This window comes from Vanessa atalanta, chromosome 24 (assembly GCF_905147765.1).
Source record: "Vanessa atalanta chromosome 24, ilVanAtal1.2, whole genome shotgun sequence".
Classification (NCBI taxonomy): Eukaryota; Metazoa; Arthropoda; class Insecta; order Lepidoptera; family Nymphalidae; genus Vanessa; species Vanessa atalanta.
Genome location: NC_061894.1, coordinates 8,419,177 through 8,442,155, shown reverse-complemented (window position 1 = coordinate 8,442,155; position 22,979 = coordinate 8,419,177). Strand labels below are relative to the sequence as shown.

At 33.6% G+C, this 22,979-nt stretch overlaps 1 protein-coding gene across 2 annotated transcripts in view; it reads left to right on the top strand.

The window, feature by feature from the left end:
* Positions 1 to 16,441, top strand: part of LOC125073496 (oxidative stress-induced growth inhibitor 1-like) — a 51,702-nt gene extending 35,261 nt beyond the window's left edge. For both annotated transcript variants that reach the window (XM_047684349.1, XM_047684350.1), the window contains exons 3-10: positions 3,080 to 3,185; positions 3,553 to 3,652; positions 11,510 to 11,593; positions 11,973 to 12,170; positions 12,974 to 13,080; positions 13,761 to 13,951; positions 15,186 to 15,346; positions 15,550 to 16,441. In XM_047684349.1, coding sequence (XP_047540305.1) covers positions 3,080 to 3,185; positions 3,553 to 3,652; positions 11,510 to 11,593; positions 11,973 to 12,170; positions 12,974 to 13,080; positions 13,761 to 13,951; positions 15,186 to 15,346; positions 15,550 to 16,377 — 1,775 coding nt within the window. In that variant the 3' untranslated portion in view covers positions 16,378 to 16,441. The remainder of the gene's footprint in view (positions 1 to 3,079; positions 3,186 to 3,552; positions 3,653 to 11,509; positions 11,594 to 11,972; positions 12,171 to 12,973; positions 13,081 to 13,760; positions 13,952 to 15,185; positions 15,347 to 15,549) is intronic.
* Positions 16,442 to 22,979: the final 6,538 nt, after the last annotated feature.

The following is a 22,979-nucleotide window of genomic DNA, read 5'->3' as shown; positions in this document are numbered from 1 at the left end:
TTGCAGGTTTTAAGGATAAAAATACCCTATATGCTATTCCTGGATATAACCTATCTGTGTGCCAAGTATTATTCTGATCCGTTTAACAGCTCTGGCATGATTGAGTCACAAACATACTTCCTATTAAAAAAATTTAAAGCTCATGTCAATAAAACTATGATAAATAAGGCTTATTACTCAATACAAGATTATAATAAACATTAAAAAAAGTTTATTATTACTTTACTGTCATACTCTATAGTTAAATTGTTAGAATAGAGTAACTACTGAGTTTCTTGCCGGTTCTTCTCGGTAGAATCTACATTCCGAACCGGTGGTAGCTTTACTTGCAGCTTTATTTTCATTCAATTCAACAGTATAACATGACGATTCAAAAGTGCTTTTATGAGCCTACTTGAATAAGGAATTATTTCATTTTCTTGTATAGTTACGAATACAATTTCGCCGATAATCAAAACGATTTGTTTTCGTAATTGAATACCATCGATTATTATTCAAGATCTCGCCCGATGATACCGCGCTAATTCAATGTCGAAGTTGTTTGTTTGCCTTTACTCCTCTAGCTGTTGGAGTAGGTTATAAATAAATTTTAATATATAAATATACATAAAAGTAAATATTGGTATATCTGTTATATAAATAGATTCTAAGAAGTTTGGTACGTAGAAGTATTTTTAATTCATACTGTTTCACAAATCGCTTTGACATATGTATATTAAAATAAACACTGGAACGATTTTTGGGTTTTGTTATTATACATATGTACATGTAGTTTTCGCCCGCGTGTTCGGGGCCGGTCGTAGTTTTTAAGTATAAATTATTAGCTTTTTTTTTTTATTTTTTACTCTATCGAATTTCCCGGCTGCTGAATTTCACCTTAGGACATCTCGTCAAAATTCTAAGTTTTACCCGCACCACCTAGATGTCCGAAAATCCACAACAGCGCAATAATTAAAACTTTTTCTACCTGGCACAACCACTCTGTGGAACCAGCTTTCGTCGCCGGTTTTTCCGAACCGATACGATTTGGGAACCTTCAAGAAAAGAGCGTACTCTTTCCTTAAAGGCCGGCAACGCATCTTCGAGCCCCTCGTTGTTGCAGATGTCCATGGGCGGTGGAAGTCACTTTCCACCAGGTGAGCCTCCTGCTCGTACCACATTTGACATAAAAAAATAAAGACATATATTAGCTATATATATTAGCATATGTCCTTTCTAGGGGTTCAAGCTTGCTTTATACTAAATTTTATCAATTCCTTGATAGCGTAACATTCATACAGACAGAGTTACTTTCTCATTTATAATAATATTATATATTAGCTGTAAAATGACATTTTACATAGGAATGTAAGTTAGTGTCAATGACTTTAAGTAATTGTTATAGTAAAGTATGTTATAAATGGTTTTTGCGTTGCTTTTGTTTTTTTTTTTTTAATTTAGATATTTTGGCAAACAGGCAAATACCTAAGTTAATGGTAACTACTATAAACATTGACACTGTGAGAAATATTACATATCCCTTACTCAAACCGATCCTAACTCATATGGTATGTCTCTTGTTCCTATCGTTACACCGGCTCACTGATCCTTCATCTCGGTCATGTTTGTCGGTAGAGTAATTCATGAGTGGATGGTTACCGGCTTACCAAACCCTTCCACCAAGTAAAAGATTATTTTATTTATAAAATATTAAATGGCATATTTTTCGCTAACAATAGCATTATAGCAGATAAATCAAACTGAAACTGCATCCTTATTTTTCTCTTTGACCTTGCAATGATCAAGTTGACCAGAAACGCGATCTTATTGATATTACTGATTACATACAATGTATGTACGTTATGTAACATTGTTACAGATATAGTCGGAACACTTCTGCTCCGTTGTGTTTAAATATATATCTTATATATAATATAGATACATAAAGACGTTGCCGAAGATCAAGATTATCAATGCGTAATATAAAATAAAGTCCTCCCTCCATCTGTCTGTATGCGATAAACTAAAAACTACTGAACGAATTATCGTATAGTTTTCGCCAATGGATGGTCTTTCATGAGGTTTAAGTTTATAATTGGAATTAAAAGTCTCAAGACTAACAATGTAGTTAAGATCGTCGTTTTGATCGAATCGTATGTCGTGACGTTAAACGGTATGTTGCTCTCACGTTATGACACGTTCCCCCCGCCGCTCTCTACCCCCTCGTTACTATATATAATAATAAAAAATATGTATGTATATTTAATCTTACATCTTATTCATCAATACATCATCATTATGATGATCAGCCTGTATTACTCCACATCTGGACATAGGCCTCCTCCAAGGCGCGCCACTGAGCCCGATCTTCGGCCCTTCTCATCCATGTTCTACCGTACATCGTCGCACCACCGTGCCGCAGGGCGTCCTACACTACGCTTGCCGATTCGCGGTCTCCATTCTAGAACCTTCTTGCCCCAACGGCTATCACTTCTTCTACAGATGTGGGATCTGTAGAAGAATATACATATAGAAACACAAATTATTATGAGGAATGAATGATGAAATGTCGAGAAAATGATTATTTATTAAAGTTTATATTCGTTTAAAGGTTTCTTACCTGCATTTTGAATTTTAAATGTTTTGTTACTTAGAATAAAACGGACATTAAAAGCTTATTTTTATTAATTTTTATTTCGTATAAGGAAACTCTACATACGTCTTTGTGTTACTCCACAATTATTTGAATTCTTTAATTGTAATAAAAAGACATGTGTGTATGAAGGTCATATTTAACATTTTGTAAATATTCAATTCTATGTCATAACGCCTTCATTTATGGTAAAATTCAATGTTTAAATAATGTTACATATGACCTTTATCCAATCGTATCTTCAATTATTTCTAATTTTTATTTTTTACGTCTACCGGTCGTACCGTAACGTAAGTTTATTCATAAAATTTATTACTTTAATTAAAATACCCTCCGGAGTAATACACTTTATGACGTCATAAAAATCAAATATTACGGACTTAATTGTTTTAGATGTTATTGAAGTTATATTTTTATTATATTTAATTTTTAAATCATGTTTTTCAGGTAACGGCCCCAGCGGTATGGTGACTTCATTCATGTTGGCGGGAAATGTACCATACCTAAAGGAAATACCAGATAACCTGCCTATAGATGAAATGCTCAGAGCCAGGTAGGCTACACGTTTCGTTTTTGCTAAATTATTATTTTTGCTTTCAATTTTCTGTTTAGTGATTGAACAAGTCGTGACGGAAAATTTCGTGAAAAACTGAAGGCAATCCTACTAACTCAACGAAGCGTTATAAATTAGTACATAGAGTTGGCTACATGCACGTAAAGGAATACATATTTAATTATTTATTAAAAAAAAAAAAAAAATATTTTCAATTTTTTTTTAAATTATATTATTAAAAATTCAAATGACATATTGTTGGTCTGATCGATAGTATGATACTGAATTAAAGAACCGTCTTACTCTCTGTAAGATAACAGAGTGTGAGTGTGTAGATGTAAAGGGAGTTCATTGATCCCTCTTCCAGATTACAAAACCTACCGCCCGGGCAGAGTTTATTGGAGACGGATCTCACGGAACTCGCTGAAGGTTTGGAGGGCAGGAGTCAGAACCCTTTACCTTTATTAGTAAGTACATGCCTTTCAACTAAATTATTTAAAAAAAAACTTTGAATAAATTCGGTTCCAGTTTAATAGGGTATAATTAGATTTATATATATTATATATGGAACATCAGATGAAAGCCGAGATGGCCCAGTGGTTAGAACGTGTGCATCTTAACCGATTATTTCGGGTTCATACCCAGGCAAGCACCACTGAATTTTCATGTCCTTAATATGTGTTTATAATTCATCTCGTGCTCGGCGGTGAAGAAAAACATCGCGAACGAAAGAAATTCTGCCACATGTGTATTCCGCATTTCAGCACCAAACCTTCTCCTCAAATGGAGGGGAGGCTTTAGCCCAGCTTTGGGAAATTTACAGGCTGTTAATGTAAGATGGGGCTGGGCGATGTTGTATTAAGTTAAACTAATTAACGATACGTTTAGTTTATTATCTTAATGATAGATGTCACTGTACCGAATCAAAGCGCGTTAACATTCGGTAGTCCATATAACCCTCCAGGTAAATCACTCCAAATAATAAAACATACCGTGAAGAATCTCTCCTCTCATGCACGACTACTTGAGCTGTAACTCCGAGGAGGCCTTCACCTGAGGAGGGTTCTTGTTCACTAACATATTATATACATTTATAACTCTGATAACGTTGTGCAATCTTTATATACTTATTATATAATTTATATATAATTACATTTTAGAAATTATACGTTTTGTTATGACTGTTAATTTATATCTGAGGAAACAATGGGTAAAATGTTATACGTAATTGTTATAATTAGTAACTGTATAACAAATTTTAAGTTACTCCAAGTTTATATGTTATTTATAAAACAAATATTAAGTAACTCTCAGACGGGGAGAGGTATTCGTTTCTATAATAAGATCCCACATTTATTTATATCTTTGCTTATCAACTAATTTAAATCTCATGTCAAAATACATTGATAACAAAGTTTGGACTTAGTCTTTGTTTCCAGGGAGTATGTATGTATAAATAAATTTAATTGTACTGTATTGACATATACCTTGTAATAAAAATGGTGGAAAATATTAACTACTGAACTTTTTGCCGATTCTTCTCAGTATCTTACTTTTCGAACCGGTTGTTGTTTTACATTGACGACCTCCGTGGTCGAGTAGTGTGTACACCGGTTTTCATGGGTACGCCACTCCGAGGTCCCGGGTTCGATTCCCGGCTGAGTCGATGTAGAAAAAGTTCATTAGTTTTCTATGTTGTCTTGGGTCTGGGTGTTTGTGGTACCGTCGTTACTTCTGAATTCCATAACACAAGTGCTTTAGCTACTTACATTGGGATCAGAGTAATGTATGTGATCTTGTCCAATATTTATTTATTATTTTATTTATTTAATACTGTATGACTAGTCAAAAGTGCTATTATGAGTTGGAATAAAAAATGTTTTGAATCTGATTTGATTCGACGGGGATCAAAAGTCGTTTTTTTTTATTACTCGTCGTGCATAGTAAAACGCCTCTATTTCCAGATTACGTACCGATACACTGTGTTACGTTGTTGCAAGATAAAGATTTTATTGCAAAAATATACATCGAAAACATTTAAAATTGACATTAAAACTCATATCAAAATAAATAGCATAATACAAAAATATTACATCAAAATTTAATTTTTGACCAAATCTCGTGTTGATGCGTTAATCGTGTGTTGAAGTCGGTTCGTGTGACAATCCCTTATCGTCCTAAATGTGGTTGTTAAGGACTAAGGAAGCAGGCAGCTAAATGTAACTGGTATAGATCTGTTCATTTACGAAGACGCGCTCCTCTATGTTAAATTATCTGCATGCATTAGTATGAGTGACGCTCGTACGTACAAGATGTCTTAGTGTGCGTAAGAGGATTAACATAAGAGTACAGACAGCAAAAAAATACTAATTAGTTTACACTAGTTGTAACCCGAGAGTTCGGTCGCGTTTTAGAGGTTGGTCTTGATTTGGCAATTAAAAATACCCTATGTTCTTTCAAGGAGTTTAAGCTAGCTTTATAAATTTCATTAAGGCGTTCTATAATAAAATAAAACCTTAGATAATATAGAACGGTTCATCTCGATGGTTATTTTTCACAGCTGATTTAAAATGATGACAGATAACCTAATATTTTTATTTTTTAAGTGTAAATATACGTCTAGAAATGTCATGTGCTTAATAAAACTACGTTAAAAAAATATTTGTTATACTATACAAAACGAACATAGCTTTATAAATGCCCATGAAAGAGCAACAGGAGTTACTTTCGCGTTTAAATATTAGTTTACTATAAGTATAGATTTTAAGTTTGTTTTTAAGTTTAACTTGTAGCTTAGAGTGGAGCGACGTGGGTTGCAAGGGAACGAATCTGAAGCCCACGTTTCTTATTATCTAAATACAGTTCACTGAGCTACCGTGGATACAGGTATCGTTTTAAATACAATCTCGTCACGGTCGTACGTACGATAACCTTTATATCGTACGTATACTCGAATGAAGTAATTTCAGTCCATTCCGCTTAACAACAGTTTTCATTGATAAGACTTAATTGAACTGTTATAAAAATCAAAAAAAAATAATAATTTAGTAGGTAGGCAGACTTGTCCTACTCTGGGGTAATGCAGCTGACATTAATACCATTTTTGTACTGTAGAAGAGGGCCCAAAAGATTAGTTAAAAGGTAAATTTAAAGAAATTAAAATAATGACTGTCGTTTCTCAAATTGTTTTTTGATAATGTTATGTATGTACGCAAAAATATAAATGATTTTCCCAGAAATTGTGACGTACATTCTATTAACACTAGGAACAAAAATAAAATTGTTACTCCAAGTACCCGATTACACAGGGTTAGTAACTCTTTTTTGGGGCAATGTATACGTTTTTACAACAGGATCCCAGAAAACGTTCAAAATTATTCAATTATAAAATTCAAAAGAATCGTTAAAGAGCGTTTGTGTGCTAAAGGATATTACAACACTAATGACTTTTTAGTTGACTGCACACCTTGGGAATGAAATGATCGCCTTCAGGCTGTTTCAAATAAATAAAATATAATTATTATTGTACGTGCAAAATGGAAAAAAAATATATCCCGCTGAGTTTCTTTCGCCGGTTCCTCTCAGGTCCGAGGTGCTAAATTCTGAACCGGTGGTAGATTTTTGACTATCACTAAGCAAGTGTAAACACTTCTATATTGAATAAAGATTTTTGACTTTGACTTTGACGAGATCTGATGGTAAGGGGTGACTACTGCACATACTGTAGGAATACATACCTATATTTGGAGCTAAGATATTCTTTTTGCCTGTAGTTATACTGGCTCACTCACCCTTCAAACCGAAACACGATAAGTATTCTTTAGAGAAATCGTTCGAGAAGTTGTGACCCGTGATGCTGCAGCATGTCATGAGTGGTGGTTATTAGATCTAAACAAAACCCTACCACCAAAAATCAATATTAAAATTAATTAAAATAAAATATCGATAAAAACGGGCTATATTTCGCATGACAACAGTCCGTTATCACGAAAACCTGATAGCTAAGTGATGTAATATGCTAATTGATAGATATATTAAATATCCGCAGAATACATACTATGTTTGTTCCGAGCTTTGACTAAAGCTTTTTTTTTTAAGATAAAGTGACTTATTTCTAGATCACAAACCTAATTCTGAGAACCTACGCCGTGTTCGATGGTAATCCTTATTTTTACTTCTGGGTTGACTAATGGGGGCGGGGGGTGTTAAGTACTCTATGTCCGTTTCTGTACGATGATCGGTTGAGTGGTTAAGACGTGAAACTGTAACACACAAACTGACTTACGCAATAATAATTAATATTAATCAGGACTTAATATTAGTCAGGAGTCCCGATACAATACGGATCGTTCAGGCACAGACGTTAAACTAACACTTCAGCTCTATATATTAGTATATACGTATTTACTTGGTGGTAGGGCTCTGTGGAAGCCCGTCTGCTTAACGACCACCCATCATATAGTCTACCGCCAAACCGCAATACTTAGTATTGTTGTGTTTCGGTTTGAAGGGTGAGCGAGCCAGTAGAACTACAGGCATAAGAGACAACATCGTAGATACCAAGGTTATTGGCGCATTGGTAATGTCTTGTTGTCGTGACCACTTACCAGCAGGTGCCTCGTTTGCCATTCCGCCTACTTCATAAAAACATATTTATATTTTAGATCTATACATATATGTCACCGTGAAATTGTAAATACCGTTAGATTATAATCTATCTCGTGCAATTGTAAACTTTCGAAAGATTGTGAACGTTTATTAAACTTATTATAAATTATAAAATTTCGATAGTTCATAATGTTTCAGTTAGATTAGAGTTTTTTTATAATTTAACTTTTATTAGTTATTAGATTATAATCTACCGAAAAGTAATGCGTTAAATTGTAATGCCGTATGTTACGGTTCACAATCTTTTGACAGTTCACAATCTCGCGAGATAGATTATAATCTAACGGTGTTTACAATTTTATGGTGACATGGTGACATAAATGTATCGATGGGGTTAGTCATCATCTCGCTATCAAACATGAAATATTAGTCTAGTCTTTCACGTTAGTAATAAATATTGCATCAACTATGACACTTTTATGGACAAACAGACAGTGTCCATTTGCAATTATTTATATATAATTTGTCACGCTACATTAACATGGTGGTAAGATAACAGCGATGGTGATTTATGACAGACAAATAGGTTACCACTCACAACCATTTAAAAAAAAATCGAGATAGTATTATCAACGTCTTGTTAAATCAAACGCGGTCAATCACCTTTCACATTACAAAGCTTTATGTATGTAAATTGATAATTATATATATCATAGTAACATATATGTTTACTTTTTAAATATATGTCTGGTCTTTTTAAATTATTATCTACTTTTATCTGTCTAGACCGACGTGGCTCAGCGGTTAGTGATTAGCGAAAAATCTTAATTGAATCGAAAAAAATTCGATGTCATCGGTTTAACAAAACATCGTAAGGAAACCTGCTTGTGTCCTAAACCTGATAAAGATTTGGTACGAGAATTCCAAACAATAGTTAGTAAAATACTTCCAACAAACCGCATTTTAGTAGTGCGGTCAAATAAGCTACTTGTAAACATATGTATATAGAAGATCATGTCGCTCAATGTTATAAACCAAAAGGCCGAATAAACGATTTCAAATATAAATTAAACAATCTTTGAATATTTATTTTTATATCGGCTGAACTCTATCACGTAAAATTAAATAGTTTCTACGGAAATCAATCAGAGCTAGTGTTCAGTCAGAGGCAGAAATGAATTCGTAACATGTCTTTGTACGGTCAGAACATTTAAAAATGGAAAATTTCAGCTGCGACAAAAGAGTCCGGATATTCGGATGTCCGGACGTACGTACAGCCGTAACGTAAAGCCTCTAATGTTCTAGTATATTCTACCGTCAAACAGTAATGTTTAGTATTTTCGTATTCCGGTTTGAAGGATGACTGAGTCAGTTTAACTACAGGCACAAGGGACGTAACATCTTAGCTCCCAAGCTTGGTGACGCATTGGTGTTATGTAAGGTTATTATTTATTACAGCGTTAATGTCTATGGGCGGTGGTGACCACTTACCATCAGGTGATCCATTTGCCAGTCCACTTATCTGAAATCGTATCTTAATCACAGTTTTATAGTTCGCAATCCACGCTAACATCTTGTCCGATAGCTTTGCTTCTTAAATTCGCTCGTTATATCGGCCTTGGTTCAAGTTCACGAATCAAAGAGGTCACTTAACATTTTCGGGTTCAATCCCAGGCAGGCACCACTGAAATTTCATGTGCTTAATTTGTGTTTATAATTCATCTCGTGCTCGGGGGTGAAGGAAAACATCGTGAGGAAACCTACATGTGTCTAATTTCAACGAAATTCTGCCACATGTGTATTCCGCCAACCCGCATTGGAGCAGCGTGGTGGAATTTGCTCCAAACCTTCTCCTCAAAGGGAGAGGAGGCCTCTATCCCAGCAGTGGGACATTTACGGGCTGTTAATGTGATGTAAAAAACGACTTAAAATAATATATATAATATAATTTTTAAAATGTGTATAAGTAACTATTAATAATTATTTTAGTCCGAGGTTTCAAATGTTATTGATAATACTAATACTAAATTTACTACAGAACGTTCACAGTTTTTCAGCCGTTAGACAATACAAACCGCTATGTCCCTGCGTTTTAAATCTGTAATATCTTCGAAAATATTCATTTAAATTACATGCTGTAAAGGGCCATATTGATTTGTATTAAATACACAATGTATTTAAGGTACTTAATTGAATAAGGATTAATGTTGTGTTGCTTTAAATCGCTTCGAAAATATACTAATATTTCTTGTTAAAAGTAAAGGATAGAAAATTGTTATTGTAGGCTATCCCTAAGAGATAGACATATACTATCGCGGTTTTTTAGAAGATGTTTTTAAGTGTACAATACTGTAAAACATTATTTTGATCGATCTCGTTAGGTTCAGCCAGCGTTTGCAATGCAAGCGTAAAAAATGTGTTTATTTACGACGTCACATTAGAAACCTCTAAAATTATCATTGTTTCTCTACTATATTGTGCATGTATTATACATATAAATCTTGCTATTATTATTAAAAAAAAACGCATCAAAATCCGTTGAGTAATTTGAAAGATCTAAGCATACACAGGGACAGACAGATAGAGGCAAGCGACTTTGTTTTATACTATGTAATAATAATAATAATAATAAAGATGAGCTGAATAGTATTACAACATTTATTAATATTATTTGTAGTTCACTACAGGTTTTACATAAGAATGAGCATGACAATCTTTGTACCACTATCGATACCTCTGTTTGGGTAACCAAATTTGAACCTCTTTGTGGTTACGAACAAAGCCTGTTTCGGAGAAAATGTATACCTGGTATACAGGTTTTGTCAGTTATAACGTCATACATCAATGATTTATTGCTGCGTAAAGGTTGGGTAACCCCCCCCCCCTCCTCACATAATTATAAGCACGAGACTCAATAACTCACGTCTCATTTGATTGACAGAACATTTGTAACGTAAGGAACAGATAACATCAATGAATGGTCGGGGTATTTTAAATACTGTTCTTTAAACAATTGTGTCTTGGATTTGTGTGGGTTTGGGACATATACAAGAAAAAAAAAGGATTTACACATGTAATACTACTCTACGGACAGAGATGATAATTTTCAATTAATCAGTTTTTTCGTCTACTCTGTAAAATTTTTAATGGTTATAGAAAAGTTACAAATGTCAAAAATTATTATGTCATGATTTTCGCGCTTCGCCATTTTTTTTTTTTTTTAATTACGAAAGGACTAATGTATTTCACTATACAGCCATATATTTTAACAACTCGTATAGGTCCCGTTTATGTATATAATTTTGTTAATTTTTTTTTTCAATAAAAATAAAGGCAAACGCATTTATCATACAGCCTTATAGGTCTGTATATTTCCGGAATCATAAATTATCGTTTGACGTCACTAACCACAGGTAGTGGTTAATTATAAAATCAGTTGTGATTCAAAAATAAAATTCGTTGTTTTTTTTTAAACTTAATTTATAAATTAATTTGGGACTTCATATGGGTTTTAATTCATAAAATGCACTCCCATTTTATTTAAATTTTGAAGAAAAAAAAAAGCAATGTTCCAATTATCACATTTTTTTCTTAGTATCTTGGATAGTCAGTCAAGACGAACAATGTTATAAGTTATTCTTATATACAAATATCTCTTCAAAGTTCTAGAAAGAACCCGAAGGCATCATCAGTTAATTTATTTATTTCTTCTCCAGATGGACAACTTATTGAGGCCGTGCGCAGATTTAGGATTACAGGAAGATTCCTTGATCGAATGGAGATTTGACGCAGAGAAACAGGTAATGACTTTATGCCATGACTTTTATTTTACATTTATGAGATAGATAGTTTGATAAATAGATAGATAGAGCCAGTTCTATAAGTTGATATATTAACTAATGCGACTTCAAATTGAAAAGTGATAGTTGTAATGAGACGATTCAAAATGGTTTTAAATGTAAATGTCATAATTATATACCTAATTTTTTGGACAGCTGATAAGTAAGTTCTCAAATGCCGAATTACTTTTCAATAATCGGTAGACCAGTTCCTCTCATTTGTTCTTGGTAGGAAAAATACACCAAATTTTTCAGCCTTTCGTTTAAATGTGGTCAAAGGCTAGGTCATTGTCGTTTTTCAAAAACTCGCGTAGTCATCAAGCGTGTCGGTCTCGGTCAGATAGAGCACATCGTGCTGGGCAAGGGCCCGCCGGGCGGCTCTTGGCCCACGTTCCCGGGCTCGGTGCGCACGCTGTCGCCGGCGGCGTGGCTGGCGCTGCCCCCCCACGCGCGCATCGGGCCGCGCGCCGCCTCGCGCCTGCCCGCGCGCGCCGTGGCCGCCTACTGCGCGCGATACGTGCACGCCTGCCGTCTGCAGGTAACGCTCTGGAATACTTTATAAGCCATTCAAAAAACAAATGCACACTTTGATTGCTGACTGTGTAAATAATATGTTACTCTTCTGTTTGATTACATGAAGAAGAATTCCAATTTTCGTGCTCGGCGGTGTAGGAAAACATCGTGAGGACACCTGCTCGTGTCTAATTTCAATGAAATTTTGCCACATTTGTATCCACAGCATTGAAGTAGCGTGGTGGGATTAGGGTGGAAGACCTTAACCCAGCAGTGGATCATTAGCAGCATGTTGCTTTGAGAAGGATCGGATTAAAACAGAAATTTTCAATACGGTTCTTTTATTTTGGATTTAATTACTTTTAAAAATTCAAATTATATTGCTCTTATAACTCGTATAACTCTTTGCCTCTAAGTGTTGTAAATTCGAAATCTCTAAATATATATAAAAAACGATTAAGAACCCATATATTAGAGGATTTCACTGATCTTATTTAATATCTACTACTGTTATTATTTGTAATATATTAATTGTAGTTGTAATTTTAAAATTTCCTTTGTAAGCGAACTTTGTTCTTTTTGGAAATAAACTTCTTTAAACCTAAATTATGGTAAAATATAAAAAAAATATATAGTATATTTTTTCATATTATGAAGTATTTGAAATCAGTGCAATAACCGAGAGAAATAAAACTGGTGAAGCACTCAAAGCTCTTCAGGTGACATAATAATTCCGCTCATATTGTCAACCTAAGAGCCTGCATCCTTTGAGGGCCCCGTCACGCTGAGTGTGCACTCGTGTCATGTCATGTTGCGTGTGCTCCGCAGCGCTACTTCCGCTCGGGCGCCACGGTGACGCACGTGGGCCCCGCGCCGCGCGTGGCGCCGCCGTGTCGCGCCTCGTGTCCGCGGAACGCCAACTTCTGCGTGTCGGGGTGAGTGAGCACCTAACGAGAACTCCATTATTGTCACAGGACTAGCTTCTCATTGGCTGATCATCCCGGGATGATGATGTACTCTATAATGGCTTTGCAAACTAAAAAATGCCAGTAAAATAAATGATCACCAGTTCCCTGACCGATTTCGGCAACGACGGAGAATTTCAAGAGACTATTCAACTAGGCAGGTTATATATATGCGACACGACGGAAAGGGTTCAGACCCAGGACCAATATGTGCTTTTGCTCGGTCTGCTGTTCAGAATATTTCGACAGAAAATCCCAATAACTTTTTTATCGACTCGACATAGGATTTAAACCCGAGACCATGGATAACAATGCATACCTATATTCAGTAAGAAACGGCAGTCCGACTAGTGCTGTTAGGCTTACTCAGAGCCTTAACCGTAGACTTCGTGCCCAGCAGCGATTCATACCCAGAAATTTATAATAATAAGATTTCTCAATTGTTAATAAGATCACATCGCATGTACTACGATATTTTATTTACCCTCGTCTGTTGCGCGTGTAGATAAACATACGCAATACAATTTTAAAACTTAAATTTTCTAATCGTTTGGCGAGCTGGTGACATACGTCTGGTCACCTAAGTGACAGGCGCTTAAAATCTTATTGTTAAAGTTTTCGTCACTTACTCGAATATCCCGAACGTCCAGGTACGACCACAGACAAGGGCGCGGCTTCCGCTACGTGTGCGCGCGCGTGGTGCTGGCGTGCGGCGCGTCCGACCGGCCCAACGCGCTGCCGCCGCCGCCCGGCGCCGCGCCCGCGCCCGCGCCCGCGCCCGCGCCCGCCGCGCACGCGCTGCCCGACGTGGAGCGCGCGCTGCGCCGCCTCGCCGACAGAGGTGCCTTGCACTTATTCAACGTCGTGAATGTTTACATATTCAATTCACTTTCCGAACCGGAATCTCACCGGAACTCATTTTGATGATAGAACGCTCCTGCGTCGTTGCACTAGCTGTGAGCAATCAGCTTTGACTCTTAAGCTCTCGATATCATTATTTCTTTCTTAAAGATCTCGTCATGTTTTGTAAACGTCAATCCTAAGTCAGTCTTCAGGGTCTGGGCCAAAAGTAGGCGTTCCACAAGAATACATTTTGGGTCCTTTTTTATTCTTGTTATACATAAATGACTTTTCGTTATATTTAAGATATTGTTTATGTATGATAGACTGAAAAAATAGTATTTACGAAAATGTCAACATATATAACGAATTAAACGCCTTCGCTCTTTATCCAATGTAAACATAACAAAGATATTGAACAATACTACCTGCTTTAGCATACGGCAGACCTTTATGAAAGTCGGTTTTATCACCAGAAAATTGAAGCCCGAGTTCTAGACCGTATTAAACACCCCTTTTAAGATATTTTATGGCAACAAGAAATGGCGCAGTTATTGAGAAGACCACTGTTAAAATTATTTTAACCCGCTTACCTCTTATATTCTTCCAACTTGGAATGATTTGCACAGAGAAGCTAATAGCTTAAATTATACTTAGGATGATAAAAAACAGGATATCACCAGGTTCAGACGCAATAATACGAAAAATACTCAAGTATTTGGCTTATTCTGGTATTGGTGCATTGCATGCGATTTGCTATTCGGCATCAATATAATCTTGGTTTGACCAATATACCTTATTTATTATCAATCATTAAATTTATAAATAAGCAAAATTTGAAATGTCTCCAGCGTTTTTTTTCTATAGAAACAGATATCTTGCCCCGGATAGAATTTGTTGTCTTATTTTATTTTTGTGGCATTCAAATTATTGATAATAGGCCCATTATGTATTCGTGATAATGCACTGCTTGCATACCTTATTTTCTTTATTTGTCAATTTAAAAAGTATTGAAGTATCGCCAGCAAACAAGACAATATCATAAATTCCTATAACATAAGAGGAATATCATTTACATATACTAGAAATAAAAAAGGCTCCAAATGTATCCTTGTGGAACACCCATTTTCAGCACAGCTCTAGACGACCGAGATTAATTTACATACTGACGGTGTCAGTTACCTACCTCGAAACCGAATCCATTTGAAACGAGCATGTCCGATCTGTGTCCCCAGCGGCCGACCGCGCGACCGTGCTGGTGCTCGGCTCGGGGGTCAGCGCCGCCGACGCCGTGCGCAGCGCGCGCGCCGCCTCGCTGCACGCCGCGCACGTGCACCGCCTGCCGCCGCACGCGCTCGCGCGCCTCTCGCCGCACGACTACCCGGACTACGCGCACGTAAGTACCGCCGCACGCACGCACACACTCACACACACACACACACACACTTTGTGTCACGATGAAAACGCTCTGTTATGTCTCATTTATATTTTGCGACAGATTTTAAATATCTCTTGATATTAATTTGAATAAAAACGAATATATCAATATACTCGTGGACAAATTAGTACTATATTAATTATTTGTATTTATATCTACAGGTATACAAAATGATGCTCGATGGGCCGTCTGGAAATCACCCCTACTACACGCCCTACCCCGATCACATGATTGTAGAAATTACCCCCATAGCCGACCAGAAATCCTCTCCTAAACTCTACGAAGATAAAGACGACGCAATGCTCGCTTTAAAGAGGGTGAAACTCCTCAATTTAGTCACAAATGAGACGGTAGAACTGACCGTCTCGCTCATAGCAGTCCTTATTGGCTCAAAACCAGATCTTTTCTTCCTCCAAACGAACTTCAGTCTCAACAACATGGTCCCTCAAGAAGAATGCATCAAATGCATCGAAAAAAAAGAAAGTGACGAAAACCAAAGACAATGCTTCCTCAGGAACCACTGGCACTACATCAAATCCGTATTCGGACAGAGTATACAGATATGCAAATCGAGATATTTAAATTATTCAGAAATAAATGGCAACACCGACACGAAGTGCGTGATACCGGACTGCAATCGACGGAGTATAAAATGTGTGTGCAATCGTTTAGAAATAGAGAAGGCTGTGAAGTGTCAATGTGAGATCATTCCATATAGCGATAGTGTTAAGAGAAAAGTTACCTGTCAGTGTCATTTGACTAACCCGTTTAGTGACGGACTCGGGTTTGGTGTGGATCCAAGCAAGCCAGTGGACGGGAGGGGGAATCCAATTGCAATAGACAAGAGCACGCATGAGGTTTTGAACGCTCCCAAGGGGCTGTATGCGCTGGGACCCTTGACTGCTGACAATTTCATCCGCTTCATACCGGGGGGCGCTGTGGCGATAGTGGCACACTTACACAAAGAAATGAAACAATCTACAGAGTGACTACTTCAAGTGAATTACGATACTTAACTTTTTTTTTTAACAATAAAATATTTTTTATACTCCATGTCAGTCTTTTATTATCGTTATTTGTGAAAAGTTTTCTTTATTTGTAATTATGATTATTATTTATTTGTATATAGAATGTATTGAAATTACAGAAATAAAATTATACCACGAAACAAAATATACATTGCAATAGTTTACTAGTGTTATTAATCACTCATAAATAACCGGACAAGTAAATATTTTATCGCGCAAGATCATAAAAAAAGGCAAACAATTCTGACAACTGGCAACCCTATAACCAATATCTACCAAAAGCACAATAATTGTATTAAACTAGTTAATATTTCAAAGCTGTGTAATGTAGATTCTGTATTATCACTATTAAGATCACTAGTCAAAGATAAGATTATCCAACAGACAATATACAACTTTTAAAAAACTGATTTGATTGAGATGATAGATGAAAAACATATTATTCCCAGCAGCTTGTAATAAAAAAAAAAAAAAACCACGAAAGTAGTAGTAGCCCTTTCTATAAACTATCAAGGCGTAAAGGTAAAAAATACTTTTATTTATATATTAAACTCTACAAACAGTTCTTGATTAATGTAATATATTTATTTATAATACATAATTTTTTCACTTAACTAATATCCTATAACTTTAACTCTTAAAAGTTCGGATTGCAACTTCGTCGACATTCAAAATATACAGGGTTATTGGTAATTGACGTATTCCCGTGAGGAGGTGATTGCGATAATTATAACCTGCATATGCATGATGCAAAAGTGAACGATTTTTGAGTTAACACGTTTTTATTTCCCCAAAAAATGTCTTAAAAAAAACAAAAAGCCATTATAAAAGCTGTCATGCAGATTATATTAAAAACATTAACGCTTTCTTAGCTCTTCAAAAATGTATTACAACTAGGAACTTATTAAAAAGTAACTGAAATAAAATAACCACAAAGGATGGTGGAAATTCGTATTCGAACATGAACGAATTCGGACTTAAGGTCGCTCTTTAAAATTTCCACAAAAACTAAAAACAAATATATAATAAAATTTATGAATTTATGTTGAGGAGCAACACATAATTTTTTTTTAAATTTATATTTCAATGATTCTTTAGCTCCTAGGTCATAGATTGCGCGAATAGCCCTTTTATGAAGCACAAATATCGCTAGCGGCTGCGTTATCCCAAAATAAAACATTATGTTGTGAAAGTAACTGAAATATACTAGGCGACACGTTTCAAAATCGATGAATAATCTAATTTTTTGACCGCAAATGCCCCAGTGCTTAGTTTACTCGCCAATCCGTTAATATGGAGGACCCATTGCAACTTGGAATCAACAGTAAGGCCAGGGAATTTAGCTGCCTCAACTTGATCCATCGATTCCCCATTGATAAGTACATCAGCTTTTACATTTTGATTGATATGATATGATTTATCCTAAGATTAACCAGTGTACTATATCAGAGATAATATTGTTTATATCGTCATACTGTACCTGCTTTCTTTTAATATTAAAAACTAGGAGGAATTATCAACAATACAAACACTATATAATGTTTTTTTCCAACAAGAAAGAACGAGTCATTTATGTATATGAGGAAAAAAAAATGTCCAAGAATTGATCCTTGAGGAACTCCATACCAACTGAGATCCCAAGTGACCTTTTTCCTTTAACTTCAACCCCTGAATGATATTGTTAAGATAAGAAATCCAAAGGTCGAGCGCATATTCTCTAATTCCGTAGTGATAAAGTTTCCTTACTTACATTCTTTAACAATTGAATTACGTTATAATGACTTGACATACTCTTAACATTATTCTGGATGTAAATAAACTAATGAAACTAAACTATAACAGCATTTTATTGAGTAATTTTAAATAATATATAAATTATATAATAGAACAAGTTATAAATATCTGCAAAGTCAAAGTCAAAGTCAAAAATCTTTATTCAATATAGAAGTGTTTGCACTTGCTTATTGATTGTCAAAAATCTACCACCGACATAATAACAACAAATACCACAATCCAAATAGCAACAAATTGTTTACAATAAACCAAAATTTATTTATAACCGGCTATCAAACATAATTTATACTAATTTGTTATTGATTAGAAAATATTTGAAATTGTTGACAAATGATAAAACGTTTATATTTAGACAAATATAAATAGTGCTCATTAAAATCAAATATAATTATTGTATAGATCATTTTTACTCAACTAGGGCATAGCACAAAGTGGTATATGATTTTAGTAGGTAGTTTAGATTTTATTAGGTAAGCTTATTAAGGTAAGTATGTGTGCCACACAAGACTGATGCATCAATGATGACTGAACAACTATTTTAGTCTTCATTTTTATTAGGAAATGCAGCGAAGGAACGTCAGATATTATTGTTATAGTATAGGTAGGCGAACGGGCGAATAGCCCATCTGATGGCAAGTGGTAACACAACCCAAAGAAATTGGCGCTCTAAGAAATATTAACCATTCCTTATATCCTCAATGCGACACCAACCTTGTCAGCTAACATGGTATGCCCCTTGTGCCTGTAGTTACACTGGCTCACTCACCCTTCAAACTGGAATACAACAATACTATGTACTGTTGTTTTGTGGTAGAATATCTGATGGATGGGTCTAACCTACCTAGGCCTGCACAAAGCCTTATCACCATTTTTTATTTTTTAATATTCTTAGTATATAAAAATAAAAATATGTTTTGCTGTTTGATTGCCAAATCTCAGACATAGGTATAGAAATCCTAAAAATGTAAATCCGAGATAGATTGAAAAAAAAAACCAGAGTATTATCAAAAGTTATTTTAATTAATACATTAAACTTAATTAGAATCAAACATCACAATAAGTTATATGGCACAAAGTGATAACGTAACACTTTTTTATAATTAATATTAAAAAATATAAACTTTGATAAACCAATTCTAGTCAACTATAAAATTACTTTTCATTTTTTTTTAATTATTAATTTTGAAACAGGCATCGGGATGTTGACAAAGATTGAATATCAGCATCGTCAGTTCCCCCAATATCACTTTAAAGTTATTTACAATCAATAAAATTTAAACAGTGCTGATTCTATCGTACACAATATATAAAGTAGTTAAAATAATATCTATCCTTCTTAAGCCCACTGTTAAGACCGAGACACCAATATCATTCAGTCCTGTTTTATGAACAATATAATTAATATTATTATATAAATATTGAGATTATTAAATGCAGGGACAAACAAATTGTATAACACTTTTATAAACACTAAGAAATATGTATTATTTATTATTGTTTGAATTAAAAAATGTGAACATTTGTTCGGTATAAAATATCTGATATGAAAATATCTATAATTCAAACTAAATTTGTACAAATATACAAAATTATAAAGGTCATTTTGATATAATATTTAATTAATAACATAATAAGTACTTATATAAAAGAACAGTGCAGACGATTGTATTCTTATTTAATGATAGCATACATATTCAATTTATTTATTTATAATACAAAACTGTATACATTACAGGACATGGTTGTCCTAATTTTATATTACAGCACATTTATTAACAATATTAAAAATAAGTCTCTACGTTATATATGATATAGTCCAAGTGGCTATATATGTTATAGTTGTGAGTTCAATATAGTTTATTATTTGTTCTGAGCAAACATAAAATCATAGTTTATTTAATTTTTTTAAGATAATTAGTGCCTTATTAATGTTTACCTTCTATCTTTGATCTTGTTTTAAAGAATGTAACATATTTATTTCTTGTATTTTGCTGTAACATTGGGACAAATTAAGTCTCTTGGTACAGGTTGTCTTACTACAAATAAAAGTAGGCCTGAAGCTTAAATTGTAACAATCTTAAAACATATGTTTTTAGTAAAAAAAATATATAGGTAGGAATTTAAATGATAATATACATAATACTATTTTGCAATGCCATCACATATAACATACAATATAACATAACAACATAGTAAGTTATTTAAATTTTTGATATTTATTTCAAATAAAAATAATATATCAATTAAGATAATTAACTGTTACACACAAATTGAATATGAATGGGCTTTATAAAAATGTTTTTTTATGCACCAAAGCTTAAAAACAATATAGTTTAAGATGCTTGTTTTGTCAACCCTCTTAGAAGCAACGTGCTAGGATAGTTTCCAAGCCTCATAAAGGTGAGCTAAGGATTTTTTTTAAATAATACGATATTTAGCACAATGTTTATTTGTAACATTTAAACATAAAAGTTTTATACTTCTATAATTTACACTGAATTGTGTAAGTTTCCATTTATTATCTGATATATTTATCTCAGAAGCTCATTAACATGCTTTTCTTATTGAATAACTTACTCTAATAGATAAAGCAAAGGCTCAAAAGAAACTCTATACTTGTGTATGTGGTACATTATAATAATTTACCATATAAATCATACTAAACAATCTTACACAGTGTAGAAGATTGTGGTACTTTCTATTTCAAGGTGTTTTTTAAATGCCATTTTAATTTGTGATATATCAATTTAAAGTGAATGATACCATCAGAAAAATAAGAAAAAATACTTAATTTCAATAAATACAAATTGTACACAAAACTATATATATAAGAACTATTTAGCAAATCAGGAAATTTTTAATTTAAACTTCCCGATTTGAAAAAATAAAAAATATATATCAATTGATAGGCCTGTTAATAACCTGAATCACTCTAAAACTGTAAATAAGAATGTGGTTATTTAAGATTAGTTCTTAAATTGTTTCAATAATCAGACATTTTATTTACATTTTCTCACAATAATGATAGGACTAAGTCCGTCAAAACCATCTAGTTTCAGGGTTCATATTTAAACTTATGAATCCCTCATAACTGTGGTCTTTCAGAGATAATAAGTCATAAATATCATAATAATATCAAATATATAATGGGTTAAACTCTATTTGAGTGATTACATACTATGGGACCATGGGTTTAGGCACTTGAAAAATGTTTTCTCAATAAAAATTCCCAAAAAAGAATATAAAAAATTAAAAAAAATATATATTTATTAACCACTAAAATATAAATTTGTATTAAATATTGATTATTATTATTATTAAATATTTATAAAGATCTTGGTTTCAGTACAATACAGTCTTAACTTATATTCATTGAAGAATTTAAAGTAATTTGCCATTTTTACAAGCTTTTATTTGACAACAAGGAAAATTTATTGATTTATTTAGGTCAAATCTACGGAGCCCAACAAGAACCAGTCCCATGGAGCATTGGTTCAGTCCAATTAATGCATTTTTCACCCTGGATTGGCTCCAGAAGATGGAACTCCTCATAGATCAATAGCATTGCCATGAAATAATGTTTATAAAAGCTTGTTTTCAAAAATGCTTCTGTAATATTTATATATTTTATATCTAATATTGTTGCAAGGCAAAAGTGCATTTCTACTTAGAACATTGTTTATTTACTGTTAAAAGTGTTGACATTTAAATTTACGAATATACCTTATTATTAACATATAATTTAAAAAGTGATTGGTTAAACAATGTTGTCTCCTTCTTTTAAATATCAAATCAAAGATGACAAAAAGAGAAATCAGTGTTTATCTAAACACTCACTAAACAATTTTTATAAGGCCGTTACGTTTGGTATTTGATTGAACATATAAAAAAGAAGAATTGATTTTCTGTACCAAATTAAACACGGAACATCTTTGGCAAAATTTCAAGAACTTCATACGTAATGAGTCATTAAAGATACCATACAAAGAAAGCTTCTTTGTTCTTACGCCCTTTTGTTATTAACAAACGAGATTATTAAGAGAATATATTTAATATAAAAAATCAGTAGTTCTTAATGGTAATCGTGAATTATAAAAATACAACTCTTATTTATATTTATGTATTTTAAGCTATATGTAAAGCTATATTCATGCATATTTGTAATATCATAATTACTTATAGCTTAAATCTTTAAATGTTCATAATAGTCTCTCTAATTATTCACTTATTGAATTTTAAGTGAAATTATTAACAAGAGAATTTCAGTTTAAGATAAGATAATTAAGATTTTTATTCCATATAAAATAATGCAGGAAATTGAATTTTGGTAATTGGAGATAAAGAACCCTAAGACTGTTGCAGACTACACCTTCTTTTAATTTCTACTAATATTCTTTCTAATTTTATCAGCAATACACGGAACATGACAAATAGCATTGAGGATGTTTATCCTCATATTTTGCTTGATTTATTTACCTGTACAACATAAGCATAATAAGTTCCAGTGGCTCATAAAGAATTATGCATTTTAGTGGGACTAAAGTGTCGAGTATCTCCAGATTACTGATTTCACTACTTTTAATCACCCATTCGTGACAAAATACAGTATTTTATTGAAATGATTTTAGTGATTAATCCAGCTTGTTATTGTTGTTACCGTTTCAATTAAATTTATATTATGTATATTTATGTAAATAGGACAACTGATAATGACTTTGATAATAGTTAATTTGAATGAGAGATAACACAGATTAACGACACTATTTTTC